This window comes from Panthera uncia, chromosome B4 (genome assembly GCF_023721935.1).
Source record: "Panthera uncia isolate 11264 chromosome B4, Puncia_PCG_1.0, whole genome shotgun sequence".
In the NCBI taxonomy this organism is placed as follows: domain Eukaryota; kingdom Metazoa; phylum Chordata; class Mammalia; order Carnivora; family Felidae; genus Panthera; species Panthera uncia.
In genome coordinates this window covers 41,431,073-41,449,676 of record NC_064809.1, presented here as the reverse complement: position 1 = coordinate 41,449,676, position 18,604 = coordinate 41,431,073, and the positions used below count along the sequence as shown (strand labels likewise).

General features: G+C 44.7%; 1 protein-coding gene across 7 annotated transcripts in view; it reads right to left on the bottom strand.

The window, feature by feature from the left end:
* Window positions 1-14,955, bottom strand: part of SLC2A3 (solute carrier family 2 member 3) — an 87,691-nt gene extending 72,736 nt beyond the window's left edge. The window contains exons 1-2 of one of the 7 annotated variants that reach the window (XM_049627056.1): window positions 14,860-14,955; window positions 12,900-12,977 (exon numbers count right to left, since the gene is read on the bottom strand). In XM_049627056.1, the coding sequence (XP_049483013.1) occupies window positions 12,900-12,920 (21 nt within the window). In that variant the 5' untranslated portion in view covers window positions 12,921-12,977; window positions 14,860-14,955. Of the gene's footprint in view, window positions 1-12,899; window positions 12,978-14,263; window positions 14,735-14,859 lie in introns of those variants that run through there. The other 6 variants (XM_049627053.1, XM_049627052.1, XM_049627054.1 and 3 more) reach the window with 6 other exon arrangements.
* Window positions 14,956-18,604: the final 3,649 nt, after the last annotated feature.

The window sequence follows — 18,604 nt, the reverse complement described above, 5'->3', positions numbered from 1 at the left end:
GAAAGAAAGAAAGAAAGAAAGAAAGAAAGAAAGAAAGAAAGAAAGAAAGAAACTGCCATAACTACCCCATTCTTTAGCAACCACCACCCTGATCAGTCATCAACATCAAGGCAACACCCTCCACCAGCAAAAAGTTCAGAGGATGGTTAGCATTTCTAAGCCATAAAGTACTTTTTTTTCTTTTTTTAATAATTTTTTTAAACGTTTATTCATTATTGAGAGATAGAGAGAGACAGAGCATGAGCAGGGGAGGAGCAGAGAGAGGGGGAGACACAGAATCCGAAGCAGGCTCCAGGCTCCGAGCTGTCAGCACAGAGCCCGACGCGGGGCTTGAACTCACAAACCGTGAGATCATGACCTGAACCGAAGTCAGACACCCAACCGACTGAGCCACCCAGGTACCCCTAAAGAACTTTTTTTCTTAAAATTTATTTTAGCGGGGTGGAGAGGAGCAGAAGGAAGAGAGAGAATCTCAAGCAGGCTCCACACTCAGTGAAGAGCCCAATGCAGGGCTCGATCCCATGACCCCGGTATCATGACCTGAGCCAATATCACAATTCAGACACTTAACCAACTGAGCCACCCAGGTGCCCCTACGGTATTAAAAAAAAAAAAAAAAATGTTTATTTAGTTTTGAGAGAAAGAGCAAGCAAGCAAGAGTGCATGAGCCGGGGAGGGGCAGAGAAAGGGAGACAGAGAATCCCAAGCAGGCTCTGCCTGTCAGCCCCACGTGGGACTGGAACTCATGAACTGTGAGATCATGACCAGAACTGAAAGAGTTGGATGCTTGACAACTGAGCCACCCACGAGCCCCCTGAAGTATTTTTCTAATTAAGGAATGTACATTGTGTTTTTCAGCCATGAAGCTAGCGCACACTTAATAGACTATAGTATCGTGTACGTATAACTTTTATATGCACCGGGAAACCATAAAATTCATCCAACTTAGCTGATTGTGATATGCGCTTTACTGTGCTGGCTGGAACTGCACCTGCAGTATCTCTGAGATAGGCCTTTATTAGGTAGGCAATTCGTTGAAGGAGTGTAATGTGTTGCAAAGTGGGTTTTTTTTGCAATGTGTTTTTTGAAGAAAAGTAATTCATTCTAAGCATGAGGGATAACAGAAACAGGAAGAGTTGCCAGATTTAGCAAAAACCAAACAAACAGAATGCTGTTACGTTTGAATTTCAAATGAATAATGAATACTTTTTATAGTGTTAATGTGCCCATGCAATGTTTGAGACATACCTACACGGAAAAACTATTTTCTCTGGCAACAACCGTAACCAGGGAGCTGAAGTTCTATTCCATCTCATACATTGTCAAGAGGATTAAATCGGAAAAAGTGGCAAAGTACCTAATGCAATTATCAGTAAATAAAAGCTCTCCGTGCCTTCTTAGGCTGAGGAATATGATGCTATTAATTTTCAATTATCTGTGTCGATTACACGTGTACATTATCCCAGTCACCCACCATACTTCTGGGTCATTCCCCGCCCCCGTCCATCTCTCTCAGCTACAGCAATGAAAAATAGGAAAAAATACTTGGTAGTGAATGAAACATAATTATAAAAGAAAATCTGCTAGTGGATATCGAAAAAGTCATAAATTGTTATGTTTTAAGCATACAATAGCTTCCATTATGACAAAGAATTCGTTTTATACTTTGCAGCTTCAGATGTTTGAAAGAATTTATTGTATAAAGTGAAAGGGCCTATTATAAACCTGTATACCTTGGCTGATTTGTGCTTTATGGATTAGTTCTGTAGCATCAGAGCTAGGCATGGAGTTATTGAGAGGATTAAATAACCTATATTAAAGTGCTTTGGAAATCGTAAAGTTCTGAGCTGTTGGTGCCGAGGGCCACAAAGCCCCGGAAGTGAAGGTTACTTGCCAGAGGTCAGTAGACAGTTCATCCCACAGGTGGACTTTCCCTCAGAGGCCTTTCTCTTTGTTTGTAGTGTTGGAAATCGAAGAGTGTCATTTGCTCAGTAAAATGACTTCATCACTTCCTTGGGTAACCCCTTACCTCCCACTCTGGACATTAGGCAACCCAACATGAGTTACACCCTTTTAAGATAGTTATGTCAATTGCAGTGCTTATTTATTTTCTGATGACAGGGCTTTTGGTTTGTTTTTTTTAATTTTCTTTTTTAATGTTTATTTATTTCTGAGAGAGAGAGAGAGGCAGAGCGCGAGTGGGGGAGGGACACAGAGCGAAGGAGACACAGGATACAAAACAGGGTTCAGGAAGCAGGTTTCAGTTGTTAGCGCAGTGCCTGATGAGGGGCTGAATCCATGAACCATGAGATCGTGACCTGAGCTGAAGTCCAAGGCTTAACCGACTGAGCCACCCAGGCGCCCCTATTGTTTTTTGGTTTGTTTGTTTCAAGATCCATTACCAACATCCCTCCCCAGAATGTTACATTTGTTACAGTTGATGAACCTATAGTGGCACATCATTATCAGTCAACGTCCACAGTTTACATTAGGGTTTACTCTTGGTGTTTGGATAAATGTATAATGACTTGTATCTCCCCTCTGTATCATACAGCATGGTTTCACTGCCTCCAAAATCCCCTACGCAGGACCTACTCACCCCTTCCTTCCCTTCCAACCCATTTTTTTTCCCAATATATGAAATTTATTGTCAAATTGGTTTCCATACAACACCCAGTGCTCATCCCAAAAGATGCCCTCTTCAATACCCATCACCCACCTTCCCCTCCCTCCCACCTCCCATCAACCCTCAGTTTGTTCTCAGTTTTTAAGAGTCTCTTATGCTTTGGCTCTCTCCCACTCTAACCTCTTTTTTTCCCTTCCCCTCCCCCATGGGTTTCTGTTAAATTTCTCAGGATCCACATAAGAGTGAAAACATATGGTATCTGTCTTTCTCTGTATGGCTTATTTCACTTAGCCCTTCCAACCCATTTTTAATGAAATAATTTTCCTGATCTCCAACTTTCATGTGTTTTCTTTCATAAGACTGCTTTTCTTAAGAATGTGTGCCTAGTTTGGTGCACCTGGGTGGCTCAGCCTGTTAAGCATCTGACTTTGGCTCGGGTCATGAGCTCATGGTTCATGGGTTCGAGCCTCGAGTTGGGCTCTATGCTGACAGCATGGAGCCTGCTTTGTATTCTGTCTCTCCCTCTCTTTATGCCCCTCCCCTGCTCACACACAGGCTCTCTCTGTCTCTCTCTCTCAAAATAAATACATAAACTTAAAAAAAAAAAAGGTTTGCTCTTTTTTCTTTCCCACTTGTCACTACTTTCACCTACTCGGCAAGAGAAAAGCTAATCTCTAACCTATCTTAAATTTTTACAGTGGTGCAACAGGCAAAATCTGAGAGCACATCGCTCCTCAGGGACAGCACTGTGACAGTCATTATGGCATTGACGGGAAATATTAAAGCAGCCAATGCCTTATTTCATCCAGTGTTATTCAAAGTGTGATCATCCATGGAGGGACCACGTGGGCATCTCCTGGGAGCTTGGTAGACAAGCAAATGTCCAGCTCCTCCCTAGACCTGCCGAGTCTCAGAATGCCACTAGGGTGGGACCATGAAATTTGTATTAACAAGTGACTCTTCCAAGTGAGTCTTAAGCGTGCTGACGTTTTAGAAGCAGCAACTGGCAAAGAAACCCGAAGCAAAGTTCCACAGCATCTGTTTGTCTTAGAACTAAGTATGATGGTTGACACAGGGATATAAATTAGCATTTTTATTTGAAATGAAACAACTTAAGACTTTTTCTGACAGAACATAAGTGTGAATGGGCTTCCTGGCTTTTCCATTTAGTCTGTATTTCTGCAAAGGTTTTTATACGCCAAAAAAATCTACAAGGCCGTGTGGATGGCTGTGTGGTTGAGCGGCAGGTGGAGGGTGAAACCCAGTTGTGCAGTTTCCTGGGGTAAGTAGAGGCTGAAATATAGTCTGCATCCCACTGGCCAGGCCCTACTCCTTGGCCAACAGGGGATGCGCCTTTTTTCTTTGCACAGGGCCCCATCCCTAGAAAATCTGCCCATTCTTTTTTTTTTTCCCCAGGGAATTCATTTCCAAATTTGCACAAAGGCACTGGAAAGTCCAGCATTGGCCCTGAAAGCACGTATTTCATATACTAGACAGCAGAAAAATTAATCCCCGGAAGCTATTTAAACATCGAAAATTTTTCTTAGCTGTTAACTTAAAAATGTGTAAGAAGGGTATGTAGTTTTTCAAAACTTCTCCAAATTGTGAGTAAATAAGTAAAAAAAAAAAAAAAAAAAAAAAAAAATTAGGAGGAGGAGGAGACCACTGCTTCTGTCTTTCAGTATTGCTCTGGTACCCACTTCCCGCCCTGTTACCACAGGTCTGCAAGTCTCTTCCCTTCTCTGTGCTTCCTTCTTTGGGACTTTACTTCTTTTTTTTTTTTTTTTTTTAAGTAGAGTTGACACACAGTGTTACACTAGTTTCAGGTATACAACAAAGTGATTCCACAAGTCTGAATGACAAGCTACACTCACCACAGGAAGTGAAGTTCATCTGTCACCATATGACACTGTTATCATACCGTTGACTCTATTCCCCAAGCTGTGCCTTTCATCCCCATGATGGATTCATTCCATCACTGGAAGCCTGTCCCTGCCACTCTCCTTCACCCGTTTTGCCCATCCTCGTGCTCTCCTCCCTTCTGGAAACCGGAAGTGTGTTCTCTGTCGCTGTGTGTCCACTTTCGCTTTGTTTGTTCATTTGTGTTTTAGGTTCCACATAGAAGTGAAATCATATGGTATTTGTTTGTCTCTGTCTGACTTATTTCACTTAGCATAATACCCACTAGGTCCATCCATGTTTTCACAAATGGCAAGATCTTTCTTTTCTCATGGCAGAGTACTATTTCATTGTATATAGACACCACATCTCCATTTGCAAACATCCTCTCCCAGTCAGTAGGTTGCCTTCTCGTTTTGTTGGTGATTTTCTTCTCTGTGGAAATCTTTTTGTTTTGGTGTAGTCCCGAGAGTTTATTTTTGCTTTGGTTCCCCTTGCCGGAGGAGACGGATCTAGGAAAATGTTGCTAAGGCTGACTGATGTCAAAGACATGACTGCTTATGCTCTCCTCTAGAAGTTTTTATGGCTTCAGTTTCCACATTCAGGTCTTTCATTCACTGAGTTTATTTTTGTGTATGGTATAAGAAAGTGCGGCCTTTACTTCTGACACATCATACCTTTGTCTTGAGACAGCTTCCTTTCATCTTCTTCCTGATCTTTTGCCTAAATGTTCTCAAGTTTATTCTCTTGACGGCTTTGCCCCTTTAATGCTAAGACCATGACAACACTTTGAAGCCTTACTAAATACACCAATCCACACATCACTTGCCTCCCCTCGGCAGTGCTGGGGCTAGATTTTCATTTCCAGCCTTCACAAAAACCCACAGTCCCAAGGAGGGCTGTACATCCTCAAGGATATGCACTGCCACCTAGTGGCCTACTGACACCCTACCGCAGTTAACAACACGGCAACAGGCCCGCAGGCAGAAACACCAGTCATGGGCAGAACAGTCCGTGTTAACTCCCTCTTCTTTCGTAATAATATTTTCTCTGGCTGGCGATATCTTTCCAAAGCGATTTCTCTCAAAATTCATTTCACCTTTCAAAGTCCCCCGTAAATGCCATTTTTTCCATGAGCCCCTTTCTGAACTTTCGAGTCAAAGTTTCTCACTCCCGTCAAAGTACTACGGCCCGCCCGGGTTAGCATTTCATTTGTAATTCTTAACGAAGCTCCACAGTGTCACTTCCAAACAACTTCTCATCGTCTAGTTTCTCAAGACTCGGATCCTTTGAGGTACATGCCATCAGGATACTGTAATCATCTGCTGATCTCCTGGCTTACTTCCCCTCATTCCCTGGACATTTTAAAACCTGATTCACTCTCTTGGTTACACCCCTCCTACCATCATCATTCCTAGGCACTCTGTCATCCCTGGAAACAATGTGCTGGGCTCTCAGTTCCTTGTCTACTCATTTCCAGTTATTTTATTTTCCAACCCACCTCAGTCACTTAATCCCATGGTGACACCCCAGGCCTGGCCATTAATGATAGACGTATTCCTTCCAAAACCTCTTTCTTGCATCTCACACTGTCCATCACCTCCTCTGCATTCTTTTTTTTTTTTTAATTTTATTTATTTTTGAGACAGAGAGAGACAGTGAGAGCAGGGGAGGAACAGAGAGAGAGAGACACAGAATCCAAAGCAGGCTCCAGGCTCCATGCTGTCAGCACAGAGCCCGACGCGGGGCTCGAACCCACAAACCGTGAGATCATGACCTGAGCTGAAGTCGGATGCTCAACCGACTCAGCCATCCAGGCGCCCCATAAATTTTTTAATATATTTTTTTTTAATTTATTTTTGAGACAGAGAGAGACAGAGCATGAGCAGGGGAGGGGCAGAGAGAGAGGGAGACACAGAATCTGAAGATGGTTCCAGGGTCTGAGCTGTCAGCAAAGAGCCTGACGCGGGGCTCGAACTCACGGAGTGTGAGATCATGACCTGAGCTGAAGTTGGATGCTTAACCGACTGAGCCACCTAGGCGCCCCTAACAATTCATAATACAAGTAGGATCTCTAAGCCATCGACCCCATCAACTTTTCACTGATGAGCACTTTTCGGTTTTTATTTCCGACATCACCCAGCTTGAATCATTTCATTCGTCCCTCTACAGGCTCCTTTGCACAACCTGCGACTCTGGCACTCCTTCCCCTCCCGTTGTATTCCTTGGTAAGATCCCAGCCCTTGGTTAATTCCAACTCTACTTACTCTGCTTGCTTGCACTCACTAACTAAACAAATGGCTGGGGAAAAATCCACAACCCTGCTTAGGGGATTAATTTAGATTAGGTGATGATCTTAAGTGGGCTCTCAACACTGCTCTGCAAAGCTTTCTTTTTTTCTTTCTTTTTTTAAGCTTATTTATTTTGAGAGAGAGAGAACACGAGCAGGGGAGGGGCAGAGAGACAGAGAGAATCCCCAGCAGGCTCCGTGCTGCCAGAGCAGAGCCAGACTCCGGCCTGAAACTCACAGACCATGAGATCATGACCTGAGCCAAAATCCAGTCCGGACGCTTAACCAACTGAGCCACCCAGGCGCCCCACAAAGCTTTGTTGTCTGAAATCAGTTCACTCCCTACTCTGTAAGAAAACAAGTTCACACCTTTTCCTCACTCTTCAAGTGATAATCTCCTTTCTAATTTCACTGAAAACCGGAGACGAGAAATTCCTCATCTTTCTACTTCACTACGAAGTCTACTAACTTGACCGTGTCTGAATCCAAACACTCAGCCTCCCCCCCACCGCTGTTGAAATGCTTGTGTCTCCTGCTCCCATCTGGTGAGGCCAGCCTCTCAGCTAGAGACCTGGATCCCTTTCCCTCTTACCTGAACTCAAGAATTCTGACCAGAAAGTATTTCCCTTATATCATCAAATTTTCCCTTTCTACTATATCCATACCATCATATCTCTTAAGAAGACTTTCACTTAGACAGACAAAAATTCAGAAACATGGAGACGTCTAGCATGGTAAGAAGCTAGAGGAGACTCTTACATTACCTATAAGGTTCTATTTCGCAAGCAGGGAGATGGTTCTCAAGATGTTCATTTTAAAAAATTCTTGCCTTTTGGGGGCACCTGGGTGGCTCAGTCAGTGAAGCATCCAGCTGTTGATTTCAGCTCAGGTCATGATCTCAAGGTTGTGAGACTGACCCCTGTATTGGGCTCCATGCTCAGCCTGGAGCCTGCTTGGGATTTTCTCTCTCACTCTCTCTCTGCCCCTTCTCCACTCATGCTCTCTGTCTCTCTCCAAATAAATAAATAAACATTGAAAAAAAAAAATTCTTGCTGGGGCACCTGGGTGGCTCAGTTAGCTAAGTGTCCAACTTTGGCTCAGGTCATGATTTCACAGTTCGTAAGTTTGAGCCCCGCATCGGGCTCTGTGCTGACAGCTCAGAGCCTGGAGCCCGCTTCGGATTCTGTGTCCTCCCCGGCCCCCCCCCGCCCCTCCCCCACTCACTCTCAGTCTCTCTTTCTCAAAAATAAATAAACATTTAAAAAATTAAAAAAAAAGATTTATAAAGACGAAGTTTCATTATAACACAAACTTGCCGTTTATATAATGTCTCTGGCTGCTTTAACATATGACAGCAGAGTTGAATAGTTGTAACAGAGACAAAGGGCCTCCGAAGCCTAAAATATTTGCTATCTGGCTCTTTACAAAAACTTTATGGACCCCCTGCTCTAATCTGCTAAGCCTTTTTACTCCAGGACCTTTACATCTAGTCTTCCCTCTATCTGAAACGCTTTCTTCAGATCTTCTCATGGTTCGCTCCTTATTGTCCCTCTGGTTTCTGCTTGAATTCATGCTGGACAGCCCTTCCCTGATCACAGTATTTAGAATATGCAACCCTACCCTCCTATTCCAACATCTATGTCTTTACCTTGCTTTCTTTTAATTTGTTTTAAAATTTTGAATGTGTATTTATTTTTGAGAGAGAGAGAGAAGAGAGAGAGAGACAGAGCATGAGCAGGGGAGGGGCAGAGAGAGAGGGAGACACAGAATCAGAAGTAGGCTCCAGGCTCTGAGCTGTCAGCACAGAGCCCCACTTGGGGCTCGAACTCATGAACCGCTGGAGCTGAAGTCCAACACGTAACCGACTGAGCCACCCGGGTGCCCTTGCTCATTTTCCCTCACAGAATGTATCACTTCCAGGGTGCCTGGGTGGCTCAGTCGGTTAAGGGTCTGACGATTGAGCCTGCATCGGGTTCTGTGCTGACAGTGTGGAGCCTGCCTTGGATTCTCCCTCTCCCTCTGCCCCTCCCCTGCTTGCATTCTCTCTCTCGTAAAATAAATAAACATGAAAAAAAAAAAAGAACTATATATCTCATTCCCATCATAGTTTGTATAAGTGATGTTTATGTACCTCCATACCTTCATGGCATTTCCTAACATAACAAGCTGAAGAGTTACATAGGGCTAGAGGGCAAGGATGTTTGACAGTCTTTAGATTTAGGTTTTGTTTTGTTTTTTAAGTTTATGTATTTATTTTGGAGAGAGTGCAAGCGAGCACAAGCGGGAGAGGAACAGAGAGAAAGGGACCCAGAGAGAATCCCAAGCAGGCTCCTCACTGTCAGCGCGGAGCCCAACGCAGGGCTCGAACTCACAAACCCATGAGATCATGACCTGAGCCGAAATCAGGAGTCGGTTACTCAACCGCCTGAGCCACCCAGGCGCCCCTAGGTTTAGTTTTCTAACTCCATATTCCTTCTCGATCTCCTCTTGAGCCTAAACTAAAACCCAGTGGGTGAATAATAATGTAGGTTATCTTTTTAACACTGTGATTGGTTTCTCCTAATTGCTTTTGAATTCTGAACCTCTTGATCTGTCTACTAGAACAATGTAAAACAAAAGGAAAGAAAGAGGGTTATGGTATAAAGACACCGATCATAGGCCAGCTGTAGCATGCTCTAGTTGTCTAGTTGTGTGACCTAGAAAACTTATCTCTAGTAATAATAACATCTGCCCCAGAAATCAATGTATTTCAATAACGGCAAGTTCCCAATTATTTAATATTTCCTATATGCCCAGTCCCTGGCACAGAGTTCCTAAAACCTTTGTGATTTCCCAGGTGATAAGAACATTACGAGCACCTATTGTTCTAATATTTGTCTTTGACCCTGTCCCTGACACGGAGATCTTAAAACCCTTATAAATTCCTGAGTGGTGAGAGCACTCGGAACATCCTTTGTTCTAAAGAGGTGACTCTTCAGGTTAATGAGTGGATTCCGGATGGGGGCTGGTCACCAGAAAGACCAAGCCATGGTTAAAAGCTTGGAATTTTCACCCCTACCCCCTCACCCTCCAGAGCAGGGCGAGGGGCTAGAAATGGAGTTAATAATTGATCACACCTACGTGAGGAAGCTCCACACAATCCCCATAGTAGGGGGTTCAGAGAGCTTTCGGGCTGGTGAATACATGTCCACTGGGAGGGTGACTCACCCCAATTCCAGGGGGATAGAAACTCCTACGCTCAGGAACCCCCCAGACCTGCCCTATGTATCTTTTCATCTGACTGTTCATCTGTATCCTTTATCATATTCTTTAATAAACTGGTAAACACAAGCATTTCCCTGACTTCTGTGAGCTGCTCCAGAAAATTAGTCAAACCCAAAGAGGGGGACATTGGAATTCTGATCTACAGTCAACTGGCCAGAAGTACAGGTATAGGGGCGCCTGGGTGGCTCAGCTGGTTGAGTCGGACTTCGGCTCAGGTCATGATTTCATGGTTCGTGAGTTCGAGTGCCACGTCGGGCTCTGTGCTGACAGCCCAGAGCCTGGAGCCTGCTTTGGATTCTGTGTCTCCCTCTCTCTCTGCTCCTCCCCTGCTCGCATTCTTGTCTCTCTCTCTCTCTCTCTCTCTCTCTCTCAAAAATAAATAAACATTAAAAAAAAAAAGTACAGGTATAACCAGGGCTTGACTGGTTTCTGAAGTGTGTGTGTGTGCGTGTGTGTGTGTGTGTGATGGGGAGGTCTAATGGGACTGAGTCGCTAACCTGTAGAATCTGACACTATCTCCAGGTATAGTGTCCTCATTGAATTAAACTGTAGGACAACCAAGTGGTGTCACAGAAAATTGCTTGGTGTGAGGAAAAACCTCTACACATGTGACCAGAACTGAAGTGTTTTATGTGAGTAGTAATGAGACCCACAGGAGACAATCATAGTAGGGAAGAACTGGATGTTTCCCTCCATAGCCCAATGCCTTGCCGAGAGCTTAGAACATATGATCTAATTTAACTGTCACAATAATTGGCAAAGAGAGATGTCATGCAAAGAGCTAACTGTAGTGTAGCTAATAGATATGAAATAGGACAAACTTTCAGAGCCATTTATATCTGGCTATGTCAAAATGACCATGTCAAAAGAAAAGTCACTGTTTTTAATGCCAGTAACAACACAAACAACCATCTAAACCTTTGCTTATCCTTATTTACCACCAAAACTTAAGAGACTTTGTCCTTTGATTTCCGTATTGTTGCGAGGTTTTGTGGGCATGTACTTCTTTTAAATTAAAACAACAACCATGATATATGGTATCTTTTTTAATTTTTTTTTAACGTTTATTTATTATTGAGAGACAGAGCACGAGCAGGCGAGGGGCAGTGAGAGGGGGAGACACAGAATCGGAAGCAGGCTCCAGGCTCTGAACTGTCAGCACAGAGCCCGACACGGGGCTTGAGCCCATGAACCGTGAGATCAGGACCTGAGCCAAAGTCGGACGCTAACCAACTGAGCCACCCAGGCGTTCCCGTGATATATGGTATGTTAATAATGACAAGGTCAGCATAAATAGAAGCCCACAATTAACAGAGGTAGACAGTCCTGTGATTTTTGAAATGGAAAACAAAGTAAGGAGTCAAATCTAATTATTAAATTAAATAAATACGTGGCAGGGGGAGCTGGGTAGGGGTCTGGGATGGCAGGGGCACACTGGCTTTGCTCTTGATAGGTATAGAGGTTTTTTAAAAATAATTTAAAAAAAATAATCATTCTAATTTCTGTGTTTCATATCTTGCTCTTACAGAGCTTCCTCTAATGTCTTTCTAAAATAGTCTTAACAGGGACCTCTGGGTGGCTCAGTCGGTTAAGGGTCCAGCTCGACTTTGGCTCAGGTCATGATCTCTCAGTTCGTGGGTTCAAGCCCCCCACTGGGCTCTGTGCTGGTAGCACAGAGCCTGTTTGGGATTCTGTCTCCCTCTCTCTCTGCCCCTCTCCCACTTGCTCTCTCTCTCTCTCTCTCAAAATAAATAAAAATAAACTTAAAAAGATAGTCTTAATAATTGTCATATAAATGCATCATCTTTTAAAATGGGTTGACTGGGGTGCCTGGGTGGCTTAGTCGGTTGAGCGTCCGACTTCGGCTCAGGTCATGATCTCGCGGTCTGTGGGTTCGAGCCCCATGTCGGGCTCTGTGCTGACAGCTCAGAGCCTGGAGCCTGCTTTGGATTCTGTGTCTCCCTCTCTCTCTGCTCCTCCCCCGCTCATGCTCTGTCTCTCTCTTTGTCAAAAATAAATCAACATTAAAAAATAAAATAAAATAAATAAATAAAATGGGTTGACTTTAAAAATTTTCCAAAATGTTCATCTTTTGGAAAGTATGCTAAGGAAGAGCAATTGCTTTCCCGGGTTTTCTTCCCTCAGCGAGACTATTAAAAAGTTCAGGAGAAAATCTGGCAGGTTGAAATGCCAGCCATGCAAGGTACCAAAGAATTCCCAGAAGCGACCTTATTTAGTCTTTCTAGATGTGATCACATGCGGTAAACCACTCACTTCAGGCAGTATGTAATTTTAGCCACCAAATGATGTCTACCCTACCCCCATCTCATTCCAAAGGGTCAAACGTGACTTAGTACCTTTTTGGGGATTTTTACCGCGATGCTTTGTAACTGACAGGCTTCAGTTACACTCTAGAGCCTGCTCTATAAGAAGAGTTCCTATTATTGTACGTTCATATATCGTATCAGTCTTCACATCTACACAGCCACAGCTCTTTGCAAGGACATTCCTCTAAGACCGCTTGCGTATAATTTTACCAAGGCCTATTTGCCATTACAGTGCTGAAACGGATATTTTGTCCTTCTAATTGTTCTCGGTGACATCAAAGCACAAAACACCCCAAGTGGCAAATGCTCATTGATTGTTGAGTAGAGAGAATGTGGGAACGGACCAAGTCTATGGGCTGCAATCGTCTCTCCCACCACCACTCGGGTATGTCATACATGATCAAGACAACAAAAGTTTAGGGAGATGATCGGTATTAACATAACCACGACAAAACAGTTGGACACCAATCTGAAATACATTCTCAATACTCACATCCTGTTTGCTGCTCTCCATCTCTCTGCTATACTAAGAATTGACTCTCCCTCCACTTCCTCTTCAAGGTACTGCTTCCTGTAAATTGCAATTGGCTAGTTATTTATTCGCTCTATCGACTTAAAACTCCTTGAGAGCTAAAAGTATGACTTAGCCCGCTGGCCATCGGGCATACCAATAAATAGTTGTGGAAGAAAGTGAAACCTCATGTGATTCTAACGATGTGTTAGATGAACTCCACTCTGGGGTCTTCAAACAAAGCTCTTTCCACTCGTTCGGCAGCCAGTGGGAAGAATTTTATCAAGTTAAGGGTTCCAGGGGAGAGAAAAGGGACAGAGGTGGATGTGGTAAAAATGGAACCTCTACATTTTGAGTCATTGCTCTGTCACCAACCAGCAGTTTCTCCATCAGCAAAATAAGCGGGGGTTAGGTAATCTTGCTGTTACAAAATTCCTTGATTTAACGTGGCTTATTTTGCCATTTAATGTAAAATATTTGAAATGAGCCACCTTTGGCCTAAACTGCTCCAGTGAGCTGCGGTGGAGTCATGTCTGAGTCTGTTCCTTCCTCTCCTGTGGCGGGTGTATACTTGTGGGGATTGGCTGGGATGTTGGAGCACCAGTATTTCCTGAGCTTAGGAGGCAGAGAATTAGGACAGATCATTCCCTTGACTCTCCCACAGCCTTCTTGTGACTTCTCCTTCCCATTTTGCTCTTCAGACTTCTTACCCCAGCCTCTTCTCTCTCCCTTCCCTTTGCTACTTATCTCTTTTGGGGAATGGGGCGCAGGGGAGGAAGTGGGAACAAAACCAGAAACAGAGGAACGCGAACAAAATTCATTCAGGTGATCTCTTCCGGAAAACAAATGGAAGTTCTAAATTTAGTCTATGCATTCCACTGGAACAAAATTATTAAGAGTGTATTGCCAAGGCACCAGGCCTTACTCTCCTTCTCTCACACTTAAGGAATAAAGCACTAAATGAATGGATGACCCATAATTTTCTAAGAAAATTCCAGATTTCACCTACAAAGCTAATCTCATCTGCATAGCAGTTAAACTCCTGGTAGACACCGTTCAAGGTCAACACAGTCCCCTCGGCCTGAATCATTCTTGGAGGCTTCCTCACTTCTTTCTGGTCTCTGGTCAAAAGACACTTCCTTGGAAAAGACTTCCCAGACCCACCCCATCACCTTCCTCTGACTTGACATGCGACCCCTTCTCCCTCGCCCAGGTTAATACACCACTCCCCTCCCCATTCCTCACTGTGCATTTTCTTCATAAGATTTATCATCGTCTCTCTGTGTTTTCGTGTCTGTCCCTTCATTAGAATATAAGCTCCAGGAGGCCAGGGCCATTGTTCCTACCTGGTTCCCGGTAGGCTTCCTAGCACTTAGAGCAGGGACTGGGACATAATAGGCGCTCAGGAAATAATCAGTATTCTTTCCAATGCTCTGAGACGACTTGCCAGTTTCTGCAGAGCCGCAGGACCCCTTCTCCTTCAGCCCACCCCAACTCTGGGTCACCACCCACCTTCACCTGGTCCCAGCTCGCGGGCCGGTCCTCCCACCTGCGGGCCACGGGGGCAGGGCCACTGGGACAGCGCAGCGCGCCCACCACCCGGACCCGGCAACTGCAGTTGGGCCCTGCGGCTCGGCTCAACCGCCCATCTTCAGGGCCCGCCACGCTTTCCCGCTGGTCCCAGGCCGCCGCGCCCGGGAGTGGCAGCGACGGCGACGGCGCCACCGCGCTTCCGCCGCGCTCGCTGAGCGGCCGTTAGGAGGCCCGCGCTGCTACCAAATGCTAAGGATTCTTTTTGGACGGATCCGTTGATGTGGTAGTAAAACGTGACTCGTTTATCCGGCTCCCTCCGGAAGGAAGACGCATGCTCCCCCCCCCCGCAGGCGGCGCAGGGGCCCCGCTCCCGAGCCCCAGCCTGGCCCGCCCCAGCCCTGCTTCTCACCTCCGCATCAAACTGACCAGCCCGGGCCTCCGCCGCAAGCCCCATCCCGCGTCTTAGGACGGAGGCAGCAGGGGCGACCCTTTACGGGGAAACGGCGCTGGGCCCCGCCATCCTCAATGTCGCCGTTAAGAGGGTGTTAACATTTCTGCTTTAAGAGATACCCGTTCCCCCTCACCGCCCCCTCGCCCCGGAGATGATGCCCCCAGATATCCCTGCGGGGCGGGCCTGAGTGCTTGCCGAGAAGGCGGGGTTGGGGGGGGGGGCGGCAATTCCTGGTAGTTCTTTTGGCCCCATTAGCTGTCTTCTGATGGGAAGTCCAACTGTCTACCTTGCCGCCTCCCAGAAAGGACTCTTCAGAGTTTGGGGCTTAGGAGTAATAAAGGTCGTCCCCTGCTGCCTTTTTCTGGGTGCTCCCCAGGGGAGGGGAGGGGCCAAGAGACAGATACACAAAAGTTTTAGAGACATTATTCTTCCCCGAACCTAACCTGGAATTATTGGGAGCCTCCCCATGGTGGTTTGGCCTTTAGTAAAGAGGCGAGGCAACAGTGACAAGGTGGTTTTTTTGGCTTTGGGTTTTTTTTTTTTTTTTACAGATCTATACTGCCCTTCTCAAAAGAGACCGTCCTAATGAACAATAAACGCGTGAAAAGTGTGCAGCTGAGTTGGTCCTCAGGGGACCCCAGATTAAAACTGCTTGAGAGACCACTGCACACCCACCAGAAGGGTTAAAATGAAGGTGGAGGAAAAGAGAACAAAGAGGGAATGTCAGTCGTGGGAGGGAGGATGAGGAATCAGGAACTCATACACTGTTCAGGGGAGTATACATTGATCAGTTGGGTGCAATCACTTGGGGAAACTATTTAGCAGTGTTTATTAAAACAGAACCTAGGCCTAGCCTATGACCCAACAGTTTCATTGCAAGGTATTTTGACATAAATGCATATACATGTTCACCAAAAAAAAAAACCAGGTACCAAAGTGTTCATCTCAGCAGTGTCCCTAATAGCTTCAAAACTGGGGATAATCCAAACGTCATTGAGAGAAGAATGGATAAGTACATGGTGGTATAGTCACTCAATGAGAGTGTAATAAAGCCCTGAGAGCAAATGTCCTACAGTGGCACGCAGCCATATGGATGAGTCTCGCAAAGTTAAGTAAAAGAAATCGGGGTGCAAAGAATGTAGTCAACGGTTATGTGTATATAAAGGTCAAAAACAGCAAAACTCATCTCTGGTGTCATAAATCTAGATCGTGGTTACCCTTTGGGGGATTTGGACTGGAAGGGCTTTTGGAGTATGTTCTGTCACTTGGTCTGAGTGCTGTTAACTTTATAAAAACAACCATCCAATGAAAAATGTTTCCTTACCTGCTTCACTTGTAGAAGTTTTCAAAGGAGAACAACAACAACAAAAAAGCCTGGGGCGCTTGGGTGGCTCAGTGGGTTGAGCCTCCTGACTTCCAGCTCAGGTCACGATCTCTTGGCTCCTGAATTCGAGACCCACATTGGGCTCGCTGCTGTCAGCACAGAGCTCCCTTTCAATCCTCTGTCCCCTTCTCTCTGCCCCTCCCCCGTTTGCGTGCACACCCCCCCCCCAAAAATAAAACATTAAAAAAAAATGGCTGCTGCTAAAACACAAAGAACAAAAAAGCCTGACAAATTACTTTGTCCAACTTCTCTGTTCAATTCAACATGCATCCCTTTTATTGTCACTATCTAAAGGCACTAGTAGGCACTGTGGAGTCCGGGAAGGATGTCTGTGCCTTCCAGGAGTTTATAATCTAGGCGGTGCTACAGACATAAAAGTCATTGCTTAGGAATAGTCTTTGATACTATGCTAATTGTTAAGGAAATCCCAAATAATTATTCTGGAAGAAAGTTGGGGGAAAGAATATGCATCTAGGCAGAGTGTCTGAGTTGGAAGGGGTCTTAAGAGCCTTATAATTTCTTGTGGACAGGGGCGAGGGTGATCAAGTGTCCCAGTTATCCCAGGATAGTCCTGGGCAACCTGGGATGGGTGGTCACCCCAACAGGGGCTAGGCCTGATTCATTGTTAAACTTGAAGCTTCTAACACAGTCTGGTGCGTGGAAGATGCACAGTAAGCTCAATGAGTATTAGTTGAAATAAAATGAGGGAAAATAGTAGCAAAAGCACCTAGTCAGGGGATACCAGCTCTTCTCTGAAAGTTAGGGAATTATGGATCAGGTAGGGATTAGGATCAGGTTGAGGAAGGCCTTGAATGCCAAGCTGAATAGTTTGGATTATGTTTTATTGACAGTTGAACAAAAAGAATGACATGGAAAAAAAAATCTGTGCTTTTCTTTATTAAATCTAGGTCACTGAAGGGGATGAGTTGGCCTTAGTAGAGTCTACAAGCTGAAGTCCAGGGAGAGGGTAATTAGGAGTCCAGAAAAAAGTTGAATAATGGACTTTTAGAACTGTAAGGGAACTAAGGGTTCTATTAGTCTAATGCCTTTTTAATTTTTTAATTAACAATTTTTTCCTAGAATATGTTCCTTTTAGAAACTGCTCCTTCCACATCTTTTCTAAGTCTTTTTTTTTTTTAACTTAAAAAAAAAAAGGTTTATTTATTTTGAGGGGGAAGGGGCAGAGCGAGGGAGAGAGAGAGAATCCCAAGCAGGCTCTGTGCTGACAGCACAGAGCCCAGCTCCAGACTCCTCATGAAATGTGAGATCATGACCTGAGCCAAAATCAAGAGTTGGAGGCTTAACTAACTGAGCCACCCAGACGCCCTAAGGTTGTTCGGTAAGTCTTGGAACAGACTGGACGAGAAGCTAAGTTTCTTCTCTGCACTGGCATTGACCTTATACTACTTCAGTGGCTTCGCAGCTCTGTCACACTGAAACAAGATGTTTCTTGAGAAAGGAAGGAACGAGGTAGTATTTCTTTTTTGGGGGAAGTGAAATTTATCCAGTTCTTAAATTCTGAGAGTATAGCCTTCCCGTCTTTTTTGTATTAAAAATGTAAATTCTCAGGGGCCTGGCTGGCTCAGTTGGTTAGGCGACTGATTTCAGCTCAGGGCATGATTTTCGAGGCTCATGAGTTCGAGCCCTGCGTCAGGCTCTGTGCTGACAGCTCAGAGCCGGGAGCCTACTTAGGACTCTGTGTCTCCCTCTGTTTCTGACCCTCCCCCACTCACATTCTGTCTCTCTTTCATTTCATAAAAATAAAAAAAAAAAAAAAAAAAAATTAAAGATGTTAATTCTCTTGTGAAATGATGGTTATGGTAGAAGATAGTTGGTAATGTTTTTTTTATTTTTTTATTTTTTTATTTTTGGGAGAGACAGAGAGACAGAGAGAGAGAGAGAGAGAGAAAGCAAGGGAGGAGCAGAGAGAGAGGGAGACACAGAATCCAAAGCAGGCTCCAAGCTCTAAGCTGCCAGCACAGAGCCTGACATGGGTCTCGAACCCACGAACCGTGAGATCATGACCTGAGCCAAAGTCGGACGCTCAACGGACTGAGCCACCCAGGCACCCTGGTAATGTCTTTATGTCACTATATCAAAAGTTCTCTGTTCCCCATTATATCCCGATTGGTTTATAAAATAAAAAAGTGTGAAACATACTTTGCTTCCTTCTTTTGCTGGTTCTGGCTCAGAGTCCTTTCATTCTACTTATTTATTACCAAGCATGTTCTTTTTTTTTTTTTTTCCTTCACAGTTTTTTATTTGAGTAATCTCTACACCCAATGTAAGGCTCAAACTCACGACACCGAGACCAAGAAT